Source organism: Cavia porcellus, unplaced genomic scaffold (genome assembly GCF_034190915.1).
Source record: "Cavia porcellus strain 051 isolate PalLab524CR breed Dunkin Hartley unplaced genomic scaffold, mCavPor4.1 scaffold_6, whole genome shotgun sequence".
In the NCBI taxonomy this organism is placed as follows: domain Eukaryota; kingdom Metazoa; phylum Chordata; class Mammalia; order Rodentia; family Caviidae; genus Cavia; species Cavia porcellus.
In genome coordinates, this window is record NW_026947489.1 from 47,390,158 (window position 1) to 47,404,991 (window position 14,834).

The 14,834-nt window shown below is 45.6% G+C and overlaps 1 protein-coding gene across 4 annotated transcripts in view; it reads left to right on the forward strand.

The window, feature by feature from the left end:
• Tbxas1 (thromboxane A synthase 1) overlaps positions 1 to 14,834 on the forward strand; it is a 158,049-nt gene that overhangs the window by 69,859 nt on the left and 73,356 nt on the right. For all 4 annotated transcript variants that reach the window (XM_063249598.1, XM_063249597.1, XM_063249599.1 and 1 more), the window contains exon 5: positions 10,640 to 10,756. In XM_063249598.1, coding sequence (XP_063105668.1) covers positions 10,640 to 10,756 — 117 coding nt within the window. The remainder of the gene's footprint in view (positions 1 to 10,639; positions 10,757 to 14,834) is intronic.

Here is a 14,834-nt window from a genome sequence, read left to right on the forward strand (position 1 = left end):
GGCTTGTTGGTCCTGGTGACAGCCAAGGTGGGGCACCTGTGTCTGCCCTGTGGGCCTTTCCTTCCACCTGACCTCCTCCTGTCTGCACAGTCAGCCCTGGAGGAGTCTGATGGATTTGGATTTGATCTGTAAAACACACTTAGCTCCAAGTTTTTGGTGTGACAGATACATTTGAACTTTACCAACTCTAGGAACTAAGTGCTTGAGAAGCCTTGAAGGTAGGACCAAACAGCACTAAGTGGTATTGATACCGAGCTCAGATGCTCTGGCTCTGCCTTGCAGAATTTTTTTTTAATTTCAAAATCTTGTATGAAATCTTATATTTCTGTATCTTCCTAGACTCAGTTTAGCAAGACACAATCCTTTACATATTTTTTTTTAAAAAAGGAAGTAAAATTTCATTCTTGTATGTTCTTGGCCTAAGTTTTCTGGAAGTGGAAGCAGAAATAATTTTGGGTTGAGAATAATAAATAAGCCACAGATGTGATTCCAGTCTCACCATGGTTGTGTTCTAGAACAATCTATGGAATTCAAGTCACCAGACCAGCAAGTTCTGACCCTCACTCCTTCCTGGCCCAATCCTTTTTTTTTTAATAACATCTCTTTTCTTTCCATTTGTGCCTCTCTTCTAAGCCATAGAACAGCAATGTGGTAAAAGGCCTTGACGTAAAATTAAAGGAATGAAATCAAATTCCACATTTGTTACTTAGTAGTAGCTGTGTGACCTTGAGCTAGTCCATCACCCTCTCTGAGCTTCAATCTCTTCCTGTGTAAAGCTTAAATCTGGCTTACCTAATCACTAAGGTCTGTTCCCCAGTCATGTGCAGTCAGCCAACTGGGTATACAGAGTCCCACCAGCTACCTACAGGGCCATTTTGTGCTTCAAACCCAGGAACAAGCTCTCTCTCAGGTCCCTGCAGAAATGGTATCTTCCCAGCCAAGCGTGGCAGGGACCATATAAAGGGGACCCTGGTTCCTCTAACACTGCCCTGATGAGGACTCTGCTGAGACCCGAACTGACTCTTTTGAGCAGTAGACACACCTTACACCCTCCCTCAGCGCTGTCCCTTTGGTCCCAGTCAAAATACTTCTAGTATTTTTAAAAATTTATTTTTAGTAAAGGGAACATCTTTACTAACTCAAAGCACTAAGATATAAGCCCTACTTGGTTCAAGCCCTACTTGGTACAGCCAGAGAGCAACCCATACGCTACCTATGACCTCAAGCATAGACTCTGGGGTAATTCAGTGCAGTTTAACTGATTTGCCTCTACTGGGGAGCAGCACCAGAGGCTCGCTGCACCCAGGTGAGGGAGAGGCCACCATGGAGGAGCATCCTCTGCACGAGGGTTTGTGGCAATCAGACTATGAGCTCCCCAGGCTCAGCCCTTCCTCCATCACGGCGTACAATGTGCTGCTGACATTTTTACAGGCTTCTGAACGTACTTACTCCCAAGGGAGTCGGCAGTACTCACATCACAACCACAAAAGGGTCTCATGTCCCCTGCACTCTTTCAAAGAAAGATGCAGCTCCCTGGGGAGCCATGGCCAATGTCAGCTGAGAATCATGAGTTTAGCCCGCGAGAAGCTCTCAATACATGGTCATCCTCTTCACCTAGCACAGGATGCCCAGGGGTGGCTTTTGTTTAATAACATATTCTTTGGGACTGTGATTCTCAGTTTTAAATTTATTCTTAGCTGACCTAAGTCTAAGCAGTTAAAACTTTTTTATAAAGAGATTTTTTTTTTCCAGTACTGAGGATTGAATCCAAAGTGTTGATACTGACCTAAATCCCTGGCCCGTTTTGTTTTACTAATTTTGAGATAGGATCTTAATAAGTCACTGAGTTACTGAGGTTGGGCTCAAGCTTACAGTGTCCTCCTGCCTCGGCCTCTGGGAGTGCCGGGATCACAGTTGTGCACCACCACATCTGGTTTAAGAGACTTTAACTGAAAGGAGAACCATGTTCATTTGTCCAAAGGCATCTTAGCATTTGAACCATGAAGCCACAGCTAGGCCCCTGCTGTTGATCAGGGCACTGTTTGCTAATTAGGGGGAAATAATCGGAGTTGACAGAATAAGGTGAGAAGCACTTTGTGAGCTGGAAGCAAGTGTCAAAGTATGTTACAAACACCCCTCCCACCCACCCACCCAAACGAACTGCAAGCTCCTCAAAGGCCCAGATTGTGTTCTTTGTCTCCATGGATCTGGCCTGACTCCCAGCAGTAGGGCCCCATAAACATTCCCAACTCATAACAAACAGACACCCCTCGAAGCTGAACTTGGAAAGTACAAACAGAAAACAGCTGATGAGGCTCAACAGCCAGGTCCCAGCTTCCCTCAGCCTTGGCCAGTGCCCATGGGAGGTGGCAGCCATCTGCTTGTGGATGCCGAGGGCAGCTGCCCACTGCACTTTCCACAGACTCACATCTTTCCACATCTTGCTAGACATCCCTCACCCTACATGCCCAGGGCACGGCTGTTCAGAGCAGGACAAGTCTAAACAGGGGCCTCTGCTGCTGGGCCTTCGGTCCCCTCCTCTCCAGCTACAGCTGCCCCAACCTCTGCTCCGCCCCGTCCAGGGCCTTTCCCGTATTCCCCTCTCCTCCCCTTTCCTGCCTCTTCCAGGGCGACTCCAAAGGGCCACCCTGTGAAGGAGAAGGCAGGCTCACAGGATGGGAGGGTGCCAAGTTAGACAAGGGAAGCTTGGGCTCGGGATGCCGAGGAAGCCAGGGAGATCAACCAAAGCCAAGGACATTAACGTGAACCCCTGAACGCTAAAGAGCAATTCCCTCATGCACGTCAGAGGCAATGGTCACCGAAGGATGACAGCCGAGCAGCTCAGAAGATGGAGCATGAATGGAGACCAGTCTAGGGGTAGGGGGTGTGGCTCAGTGGTAGAGCTCTTGCCCAGCATGTGTCAGGCCCTGGGTTCCATCTGAAGTTCTGCAAAACAAAGCAAAAATACTGGCTACAGGGCCAGACATGGAGGCATGTGCCTATAATCTCAGCTACTGGGGCGGCTGAGGCAGAAAGATTGAAAGTTCAAGGCCAGTCTGGGAGAATTTAGCAAGATTCCATCTCAAAAGAAAAAAATACAAAGAGTTAGAGATACAGCTCAATGGTAGAGCACCCTTGGTTCAATATCCAGTACTACAAAAACAAAGAACAAAAATATCTGGAAAGGAAGAATGCATTTCCATTTTTACCTTTTTCCCTCTTGTCACTTGTGGCTACCATGATTGGCTGCCCCTCAGCCATCCGCCCTACCCTGGAGCCAGCTGCATATGAACTGAAACCTCCCCAAACTGTAAGCTAAATACACCTTTCCTTGCTTTACTTTGGGTGTCAGGTATTTTGTCTCAACAGTGAGAGAGAAGTAACCAAGACATATTGTTCCCGGGTTTTTGCTATTGTGGATTCAGATGCTATGGACCTCTGAAGAAAGTTCAGTTTTGAGCATGTTCCTTGCTAGGTTATACACAAAGCCCCGCACACGACTGGCTTGTGTACAGACTGAGAAGGTTGCCCAGCACAGTACTCTGTCCAGTGCTGATGAGTTCTGGTGACTTTGCCCCCCAGCTCATTTCACCTGGTCATTGCGTTTCACTGTGTTCTGGTGGCTAGGCAGTAATGGCACCTCACTGGGGTTTTAATTTGGGTTTGTCTGATGAGCGATGCTGTTGAGTACTTCTTCATATTTCCACTGGATGCCCTTCTTCGTGCCTAGCTAAGCTTTGCCTCTTTCTGATTGATTCACTGTCATTCTAATATGTTCTAAGTTTTCCATCAGATAAATGCATTGTGAGTATCTTCCCTTGCTTACTTTCTAAATGATATTTTTCGATAATAAAATCCAGTTGACCAAAATCTTGTCTTTTGGTAATGCTTTTGTTACTCTGTGTAAGTAAGCTTTCCTATCTCTAAGGCTACAGAGACATTCTCTTAAGGTACAAGTCTTATTTGTTGTACCTTTCACTTTTGGGCCATGACCATCTCCAATTAGCTTTTGTATACAAAGTAAGGCGTGAGTTTCTGTCCTGGTATCATTTGTTGAAAAGACCACCCACCCCCTACCAAATTTAACAGCATCTTTGTCACAAGTCATGTGTGTGAATTTATTTCTGGATCCTATTTTGTGTTGTTAGCTAATGTGTTTATGCTTCTTTCGACATCACATTGTCTTAAGTATTATAGCTTTGCAGTCTCCAAAGATGGCAGCAGAAGCTCCAGGTTCTTTGATTCAAAGTATTTATTTGTAAATCAGCTTTGCCACTTTTTGAAGAATTGACATCATAACACTATTGAGTTTTAAAACCCACAAATGTAGAATCTGTACTCATCTAAATCTTCTCTTAATTTGTCAGAGTCTCAGTATAGAGATCTTGTATGTTATGTATCCTAGAGATCCTTTGTTATGTATGTTCCTAGGGTTTTTTGTTTTTGTTCTTGTTTAGCACTGGAAATTAAACTCATGACCTCGCGCTTACCAGGCAGGCACTGTGCTGCTGAGCTACATCCCCAGCTGATGTTCCTAGGTATATGATAATTATTATAAATTATTGTTTAATTTCATTTTCTAATTTTATATAGAAGTAAAAGTGTTTTGTACACTGAAGTTGTACTCAATAGTCTTACTAACCTCAATATTAATTCTAATAGTTTATGTAGATACTTAGATTTTCTATGTTGTACAATGATGTCATCTATAATAGTTTTATTTCTTTCATGTCATTTTTACATATTTCATGTCTTTTTCTTGCCTTTTGTACTCTCTATAATGTCAAAGAAAAGTGTAGCAGTGGACGTAAGTGTCTTGTTTCCAACCTTGAGGAGTGTTATATGTTTCATTATTGAGCATGATGTTAGCTAAAGGCTTTTTGTAAATGTCAGAAGTTTCTTTATATTCAGAGTCCAAAAAGAGCTGTTACCATAGGGCTGGGATTTAACCTAGCGCTGTGAGTGCCTGCCTAGCAAGCACAAGGTCATGGGTACCCGTTCTGGTACAAAAACAAAAAACAAACCAGCTGTGACCACGAATGGGTATTGAATTTTATCAAACATTTTTTCTACATCTGTTGCGATTATATATATTTTTTCTGTTTTAATCTGTGAGTGCAGCAAATTACATTGGTTGCTTCCAGACTTATTCCTAGTTATTCTAATTGGTCTTAATGAATTATGTTTTTAGCATATTATTGGATTATGTCAGTCAATATTTAAAATTTTTTGCATCTATGTTCATGAGAAATTTTGACCTGTAATGTTTCTTATAAGTTTTTGTCAGACTTTTTTTTTCTTTTCTTGCTTTCTTTCTCCCCCACTCCCTTGGTTTTTTGAGACAGGGTCTCACTATGTAGATCAGGGTGGCCCCAAACTTGCAGTCACGCTCCTGACTCAGCCTCTCAAGTGCTGGGATTACAGATATGAGCCATCAGGTCTGGGTGCTTTATCAGACTCTGGAATCAGCTCAGACTGATTCATGAGATGATCCTCTTTAATGTTACATAAATTATAATCCTACAACATGAATCTTCTCATCTGTGATTCCTGTAAAAAGTACTTTATTATTAAAATAACAAATGAAATGTTCATTGGACTGAGCTAAGTGGAGAAGTCTGGGGTTTTCCATTTAGTTCCAGATTGCTGTTGTGTTTTTGGGTTGCTCTACCTGCCATGAAGCCACCAACAGAATTATTTATCCACCCGTTATTTCCTCTCCTCCCCTGAACACTGTTCTTGGAAGTCATAAAATGTTTTGTTTCCCACGTCGATAGCTCTGTCTCTCTATGAGAGTAGAAAGAATGCGGTTAGGTTGGCATTCCTCGCTGTCAGTGAACTTGCACTGATGCCTAATAATCGCTTTTTTAAAAAGTCTTTTGAGAATGGAGAAAGTTGTTATTTAAGCAGCGGACTGGAGTGAGATCCAGGCGGCAGGCTTTCCCAAAGCAGCGTTTTCCGAGCTGCATTCTGTAAGGTGAACAGGAGCTGGCAGACAAAGGAGAAAGAGGGTCTGAGTGGCGGAGAGACCCGGCTTGGGAGAAGGACGCAGCCGAGAGGAGATTGCAGGGTCAGGGAACCGGCAGAACAGCAGCTCAGCGACAGCCCGCACCCTTTAAGCGCATCAGCCCTGCTCGTCATCCCGGTTGTTCTGTAGAAACTCTTGGAGTCGCCCTTGACTCCTGTCTCCTCCCTCCCACCACTCACCGGGCCACACAGGCCACCATGCACATGCCCTTCCTGCCACCTTCCTGGACCTCTGTGGGTCACCCACTCCCTCCACGCCCTGCCCTTGAGCGTCCTCAGACCCCGCATCTCTGCCGCAGTGGTTCCCTCACCTGGAACTTGACTCCCAGATCTGGAAAGGACTTGCCCAAATTCCTCCCACCCAGGGTCAGGGTGGACTGGGGACCGTTTCTCCCTACCACGCTCCAAAGTCTGCTGCTTACTCTTGTCTGCCTTCTCCACCAGAATCAGGGAGGACGGGGGCTTTGTTGACAGCAGTGCCCTAGGCACCTGCTCAGGGCCTACCACACAGGAGTCACCCAGGAAATCCTCCATATAAGAGAGGAGCAGGGTAGCATTACAGGGTACCTCCAGCTGTAGACTGGGAAACTGAGGCCCAGAAAGATAGTTCCAGGGCCAAGACTTGAATTCAAGGCTCTGTCTCTGGAGGCCATTCTCTTATCACTGCATTACCTGCCCCCGTTGGGAGGAGAAAGGACAGCCTGGTCTTCCAGAAAGCTCCCTGCTATGTCTTCTGACTAGGACTATAAGGCCCTGAAAGTTAAAGATCTCTTTGGCTCCATGTTGTGATCAGAAATGCTGAGGCTTGGCAAAAGCCAGGACTTGGCAACCAAGTTGGACAGAGCTAGATATGCTTCATAGATAGATAGATAGATAGACAGATAGACAGATAGATAGATAGATAGATAGAGAAATTTTACATACAATAATGAGGTACCATGTGGTATTCTGATCCAGGTATACACTATTAATGTTTAAAAGGCTAAACATAGCCCTTTCCTCATTTACCACTTTTCTTGGTGAAATTATTCTTTCCTTCCAGTTTTCTGAGATACACAGTCCATCACAGTTGTCGCCCTGCATGCAGTGGCACACCAGAGCATCTTGCTCTCATCTACCTGGACCGCAGCAACTAGATCAACCTCCCTGTCTCCCTCCTCCCCGCTTCCTCAGCCCCTGGTACCCACCATTCATTCCACACTCCGCCTCCACGGGATTCCCACTGGCCACAGACAGAGCGTGGACCGGTGTAACAAAGCTGAAGGCCAAGAGACCAGCTGGGGGCTGAGACAGTGGTGACCTCTGCCACGGGGGTGGCCACAGGACAGAGAGAGTGGGCTGATCAAAGAGACTTCAGAGTTGCAACTGATCAGATTTTGGTTGAGAGAGAAGATAACTCTCAGGTTTGGGGTCTAAGTGACAATAGATTTTTCAGACATTTTTTGACCATAATTTAAGAAATACATTTCTCATGTTGACACAGAAGACACACGCACACACTCATGCACATGTCCTGAATATGTTTAGCAACAATAAAATATAGGCTCTTTCTTTATGAAGCACTTCTGTATGTTTTCTATTCTGTTCTACAATATTTCTTGTTTCTCTTTCTTTGCTTTGGAAAGCGTTGGTGGCTACTCACTCCACTGATTTTCTGACAGGGCCCGGTGTGCTCTTTGGGAAAGTGTGGCCACGGAGAGACTGGAAGTGCCTTTGCTGAGCACACACAGCTAGGCCACAAGGCAAGAATCTAGAAAGCTCTGTGTCCCTGGGCTTCCTTCCCCAAGACCTGAGTCTCCACCCAGCCTGGCACTTACACTGCCTCTGTCACATGTACCAGTTCATTCCTGGTCCTGGTCTGTAATAAATTTTTTCAATGAGTATGCATAGACAGGGCTGGGGAGGAGGGTGGGCTTGTCGCCTGGTACAGTCACAGGGGTACAGTTTCAGCTTTGCAAGATAGCAAGAGCTCTGTAGACAGATGGTAGAGATGGCCATACAAGTAAAGGTACTTTACCCACCAAATTGTACATGAAAAAATGGTTAGGATGGTAACATTTATTTATGTTAAAATGCTACCATTTTAAAAAACTATGTGTAAACAAGCTAATTTTCAAAAATATCCAGTATAGTCTTCTGGAGATAAAGTGTCTGGATTGGAAAAGTTCTAGAAGGCAGCCTAGACCAAATGCCCACACTTCCTACACAATATTACTAAAACGTGGTAGCCAGGACCTGGTGATGCTCACTGACCAGAAGGACAGTTCTCCTTGAGATAAACTCAGTTTCCCCCAAGCTTCTACTGCTAAACCCGATTCTACCCCTCTGGATTATAAAAATAACCTAAACTCCTTTCATGTACTGGAATACGCATTCCATAAATATTTATTGAGCATAGTACCAACAAGAACCACTGACTGATCTCCCCAATCTCTTTTCCAGTTAAACAGTCTAAAATCGAAAGACTATTTCATATATTGCATTATTTAGTGCCCTTTCAGCAACTCAAATTGCTGCTTTTCCCCTAATAAAGCATCTAGAAACAAGATGTGGCTATAGCCATGGCCCCCAGACTTTGCCACCTAACGATGGGTGAGTCCCACAGAATTGCAGGAAGGGAAGGGAGAGAGGGTATAAGGCAGGTGAGTGGGAGAGAGAGCTGAGGGTTGTGATATGGAGGAGGTGAGATTTGTGCTTCAGGCTCAAGGTTAAAATAGCAGCGGTCCTCAGGTGTTACCGATGGATCCAAATCCAATCAATCTTGATTCTTATCTCTAACTCATTCTGCCTCTTCAATACCACATAAACCTTCCTCCTGCTTTCCCCCAGTGAAATGCCTTTGCAGTGTGGCCCAGGCCAGGGCTCTGCTACTCTATAAATACACATAATGTATGATTTCCTCCTTTGACTCTGGAACCTAAACAAACAGATTATGTTCCAAAAATTCTACGAACCCATAATTTAGTGGCCATGTGCTCCTAAAGAATCTCATTCTAAATATAGAGGTATTCCTCTGCAGAAAAATATCCCAGCAACTTGGTTCTAATATATAATTAAATCCTCTAGATACTTAGCAGTTATATTTTATGGCTTATTTTGAGTGTTCATATTTTATCAGGAAATTATAATTTTCCTCTAAATAGGAATTTCTGCAAGGCTTTTGCATTATGATGGCTGGCTTCATGTTTCAACTATAATTAAAACAGTGAGAAGAAAGAGGGTAACCATCATCACACGTGCTTCTGAGAAGGGCTTGGTCCTGTAACCTCTCTGCTTCCACCTCCCCAGGGGCTCTGGGCTGCAGGCCACCCTGATGCACTGTGGGCTCCATTACAGCCACTTGGGGGGGGAGCTGGTTTTAGCAAGGATGGCATGGCCTGGGATGAAGGGTTGAGGGGAGTGCTGAGTCCTTGGTGTGGTGGCTCCCCAGAGACGCTTCCTGCTGTGTCATCCCCCTCTGTGACCACCATGCCCTCTTCCTCTTCATAATGTTCACTTTCTCAAAAAACAGTCACATCTAATTTTTGAGCTTATTCTCGGCATCCGCGCTGGACTGCTAACCCCCTGAGAGACAAGCCGAAGTCTTTTCATTTGAGATTTTATAACCAACTTCCTGGACCTCATCTGAGCTTACTAGGGCTGCGTGAGTACCACAGACATGGGGACTTACTCAGCTGAAATCCACTCTGTCACAATTCTGGAGGCTGGAGGTCTGAGACAAGGACGTGCAGGGTTGATGTCACCTGTGGCCTCTCTCCTTGACTTCTGGATGACCTCCTTCTCTCTGTCGCTTCATACGGTCTTCTGTCTGTGCATGTCTGTCCTAATTATCTTTTTCTTATGAGGAACACTAGCCATGTTGGATTAGGGTTAATCTGAATTGCTTTATTCCCTTCAATTACCTTTTTTTCAAGGCCCTATATCCAAATAGAGTCACAAACTGAGGTTCTGGGGTTATAACTTTATGAAGTTCTGGGGAGACACGGTTCAGCCTACAGCACATACGTTAGGCATTCAACAGATGTCTGCTGGCTGAGAAAAATGAATGAGTGACAGAACACAGGAACAGTGGCAGGCGTGCTCTTGCCAGATGTGCTCCGGGACACACCACTGGCTGTCTCTCCCTTCTCCTCTCCCTTTTCTCCCCACCCACATCCCAAAGACCTGGACCCTGAGTCTATCAACTCTGGGCCAACCCTACCAATCACTGAACCCCTTGCTGCAAGTTCAGATGTGAAGCTCCATCCCACTGAGGGCCATCTTCAGGCCAGTCTTCAGGCCATCTTCAGGAAGACGGTCTTGTTTGTCCTCAGAGGACCCTGCCTTGGGGGTGTGGCTGCACAGCATACAGGGGCCTCTGAATTGTTTCCATGGCGACGACCACACTGCCGCGGGGCAGAATCGGGCCGCAGAGCACAACCATCTGCTCCTCCTGTGCCTCTGTTATGACTCTTAGGTCATCGTCCATGGGCATCTGTGTCCTTGCAAAAGAAATCTCCTGTGTTCCGCTCACTGGTGGCCTTTAACCAAGGTGTCTATTGTGAACTTGCACTGCCACCCAGGTGGCTTTGGCTCCCTGTGTCCTGACCTTTTGCTCATTGTTTTCCATCAGGCATCAGGTCTGGAGCCCAAGCCAGTAGCCAACAGCATTCTCCTCTTGCGTGACAAAAGATGGGAAGAGGTCAGAGGCGTCCTGACTTCCGTTTTCAGTCCTGAAAAGCTGAACGAGGTAAGGCCAAGGAAATGCAGGCTCTTTTCCCACTGGAAACAGGCTTCTGTCTCCCAGTCGTGATGGACAGCCAGCCTGCCGCCATTACTTTTCCAGCAGCACATCAAAATGGCCTTTCTTCAGGGGTCCTCAACTTCTCTATTATGCAAAAGTGCCTGCCATGTGTCCAGCCTCCTGTCCCCGCTCCGGTAAATCAATTGTGAGTTAACAGCACTTATGGCCCTCCAGGTCTGTCCCTAGACACTGCTCAGGGCACTTTGGGGCCCCAGGAGAAAACTGGAACAGGCTTCTCAGACTTCCATGCATAATGGATCCTGTGGAGAACTTGTTAAAATGCAGATTCTGATTCAGAAGATGTGGGGTAGGGCCTGAGCACACACTGAAAATGACCTCCCAGGAGATGCGGTTTCTAAAGAGTGACACACACTTTACACAGCGAGGACGTGGAGGATGACTTCAAACAACAGTGAGCGTTGAATCCAGTCTTAGACAGGGAAGGTCACAGCCATGAATGAAGAAAGGGGATGCTTCTGGGAGAACTGGAGGTGGACGGTCACACCCAGGATAATTCTGGAGACTAAGTCAGAGGGAGAGAAGAGTCCACTAGATTCTACCAGCTCTTTAAGGGCTGGGCTCTCTCCTTTTCCAACGCAACAGGCCACTTCTTCCCAGTTGTGCATCTAAAAGTGGGTGTTTGCACTGCCTCTCAGCCAATTTCTCAAATAGCTGATCCCAACTGCTAGGTTTTGAGCCTGAGCCTGGTAGGTCCTGCTCCCTCAGAGGCTGGTTTGGCTTTAATATCTATAGCTCTGAATTCTTTAATAACTCAAGTATGAGAACTTGGGCCCTTGTGACATGGAGTGTTTAAATAGTGTATTAGATTGCTCACTGCTGGAACAAAATACTTAGTATCCACAACTTAAAAGAGAAGTCTGATTTAGCTCATGGATTCAGGGGATCTAGTTCATGGTTGGCTGACTCCAAAGCAGTAATATCACGGCAGAAGGGAACAGTGGAGCAAAAATATTAGTTCATGCTTGCCAAGAAGTCAAGCAGGAAAGGAGTACCAGAGAGCGAGGGATGAGGGACCAGATATTCTACCCAAGGCCGCACCTCCATGACTTACCCAGACACACCCAGAAAGTGTGCTCTACCAATCCCCTGGGTGGTCACCAGGCCAATGAAGTTGACACAACCAAACTTCACCATCATATCCAATCCCTTGTGAACTTGATATCAAAATACACTTCCTTAAACCATATTTTACTCCCAAATAAACACAAGCCAGAATTCCATCTAAAACAACTATCTTGTGTTCAACCAAAACTGCAATAATCCCTCCCACACAATCTCAACATTTCCACCATTTTTCGGGACTCAACTGTAAGCCCCTGTAAAAATGAAAATAAGTTACATAATTTCCAAGGTACAATGCCACCTGGCATATATTACTATTCCAAAAGAGAAGAATAAAGGATAGAAAAGAATGAGACCAAAGCAAAACTGACGTACAGCAAGGAAAACATTAAGTCTTGTAGCTTTGTATCCAGCATCCAGGTACAAGGCAGTGAAATGTAAGTTACAAAGGGCTTTCATGACTCCAACCAACCATGTGGCCATATGGCCTCTCTTTGAGCTAGATCCGCTCATGGCCTGCAGCTTTCCTTAGCAGGCGATTTGCATCCTTGGCATCTCTAACTCCCTGGAGTCTGCACTTCACCTTAGCTTCATTGCCACAGCTTCACATTGCTCTCTCAGCGACTCCTTGCCTGGTCTCCCAGAATTCCCTTGATATGGGGACAAAAATCTCCCTGACCCTACAACTCTTATATTTTGAATCGGGGTAAAACCAGCAATAGATGGATAGTGCCATGATCTCTCGTCTGCTAGAACAGTAGCCAGACCACCTTGAAACACAGCTTCAGTGGCCTCTCAGTGCTTGGCTGGCTGACCATTATGAAACGGGTCCTGTGGAGCCAATTCCCTAGGCCATTTTAAAGCAAGAGCCATAGACTCTCTTCTCAAATGAAAGGTTTACACTGTTGCCCCTTGAACTCACAATGGGCAGGGTCTTGCCTCTAATTGTCACTATATACCTGATTGAAAGCATCCAACAGTATCCATAGCACAGTCTGGGTGTTGGGCTTTCTTTGAATTTCCTCCGCAAGATTAATTCACCATGCTTAATCTCAGTCTCCAGCACACAAAACAAATTTTTTGCAACAGTGTAACACACATCATCCCTAGTCCATGGCTAATGAAGTCCTTGTTCTTTACTGAAACCTTTACTGTATGATTCCTATCAGCATTTTGGTCCTCTGAACTCTTACCAGAATCACTCAGCAAGTTCACTTAGCAAGCTCTGCCATAGCATTCTAGGGCTTTTCTAGCATTTTTTTTTTTCTTTGAGAGAGGCTATTGCTATGTACTCCAGGCTGGCCTTGAACTCACTATGTAGCACAGACTGGCCTTGATCTCTTAGCAATCCTCCTGCCTCAGCCTCCTGAGTGTTCGAATTACAGGTATGGGCTACTGTCACACCTTGGCTTTTTCCAGCCTTTCCCAAATACCTGCTATAAACTAGTTACAAAGGCTTCTCAATCACATGCTCATGTACAGTCAGTCACATGATGTGAATTTTCTCTAGTAATCAGTTTTCCTATTGCTGAGAAACAACACCCAACACCCATGATGATTTTGATTGGCATTTCCATACGTAGGCTTTGGATCTTGGCAGAGGACCATTTCAGTTTGTTACACACTCAGCTGAGTGTGCCTGGCACACTCTAAAGGCTTCATAGTTACAGGAATACACATTCCTCGCCATAACCCTATGAAACGGTGTGTTTTTGTCATCCCCATTTTATGGAGAAGGAAAGTGGGGCACAAAGAGAGTGAGTAGAGTACTCCAGCCTGTGAGCAGGAGAGCAGGACTACGATCCAGCTCCAAAATTCTCTTTGCATCTCTTCTCTGACCTCCAAGGGACTCTCAGATAGAGCTCTGAAGCCGCCTAGGACCATCCCTGGGACTCTCTGCAGGGTGAGGCAAGAGGAAGTGGTGTTGAGAAGCCCCTGTGCAAAGCCAAAGGCTCAGAAGCTATGTTTTCTAGTTTCTGCCTCAGTTTGGAATCAGCTGAGGTATGAAAACAGGTTCTGTCCTACTTTCTTCCTTGCCTTAACCTGTGTAAGAAATGGGGATTCCGCCAGGTCAGGCAGGCTTGCAAATCCTTCAGCTGAGTGAAACAATGGTAGACTCCACCCAGAAGAGGGCGGCAGGGCTGCCTCTCGGCGTGCACATGCTCGGACTCCTGTTCCTAGCCTTGATCTGATATGATGAGCGTGAGCAGGAGCCACCTGTCCCTGGCCACAGGGGCCCACTGGAGACCAGTGCATGGAAAACCATTCCTGCTTGGGTCACATGCCTAGACAGATTAAATTGGTTTGGTTTGAGGGCAGCCTGGGTTTGAAGGCTGGGAAAGCTTCCCAGGTGATTCGTATAGAAAGCCAGGGCTGAGAACCAGCACGAGTGAAGTTTCCCACAAGGAAACAAGGAGGGGAAGTAGCCTGCCTCCCGTGTGGCAGTGGGGTCCCATTCCATATTTATCTGTCCTTCATGAATGTGTTTGTTGGAAGGGAAGGAGAGCCTCCTTTAAAAATTGTAAGCCACCATTTAAACCACATGGACAAAGTACATGAAACATAACATGCTTAGATACCAAGATTGGGGGAAGGGGAGTGGAGGGGGGTAAACCCAGGGCTGACAGCTCTCGCTCAAATGTGCTGCCTCACAGCAATGACCATACAGCTCTGCAGATGTCCGAAGAGCATCACTGTGGACTAAGAAGAAAAAAAAAGAGAAGAAAAGTAGGGGAGAAAAGTTTTATAAGTTTGAGCTCTGGTTCTTTGCTAAAAGGAACCCGATTTATTAGGATCTGAATTTCTTTAGCACCCCACAAGGCAGACTCCAGAAAGTAGCACAGAGCTGTTCCAAAACAAACCCAAGGCTTCTGATCCTGGGTTCTAAGGATCTTGATTTGGAAATCAATCCCTCCGTACATGAATTGGTTGAAAAAAATAA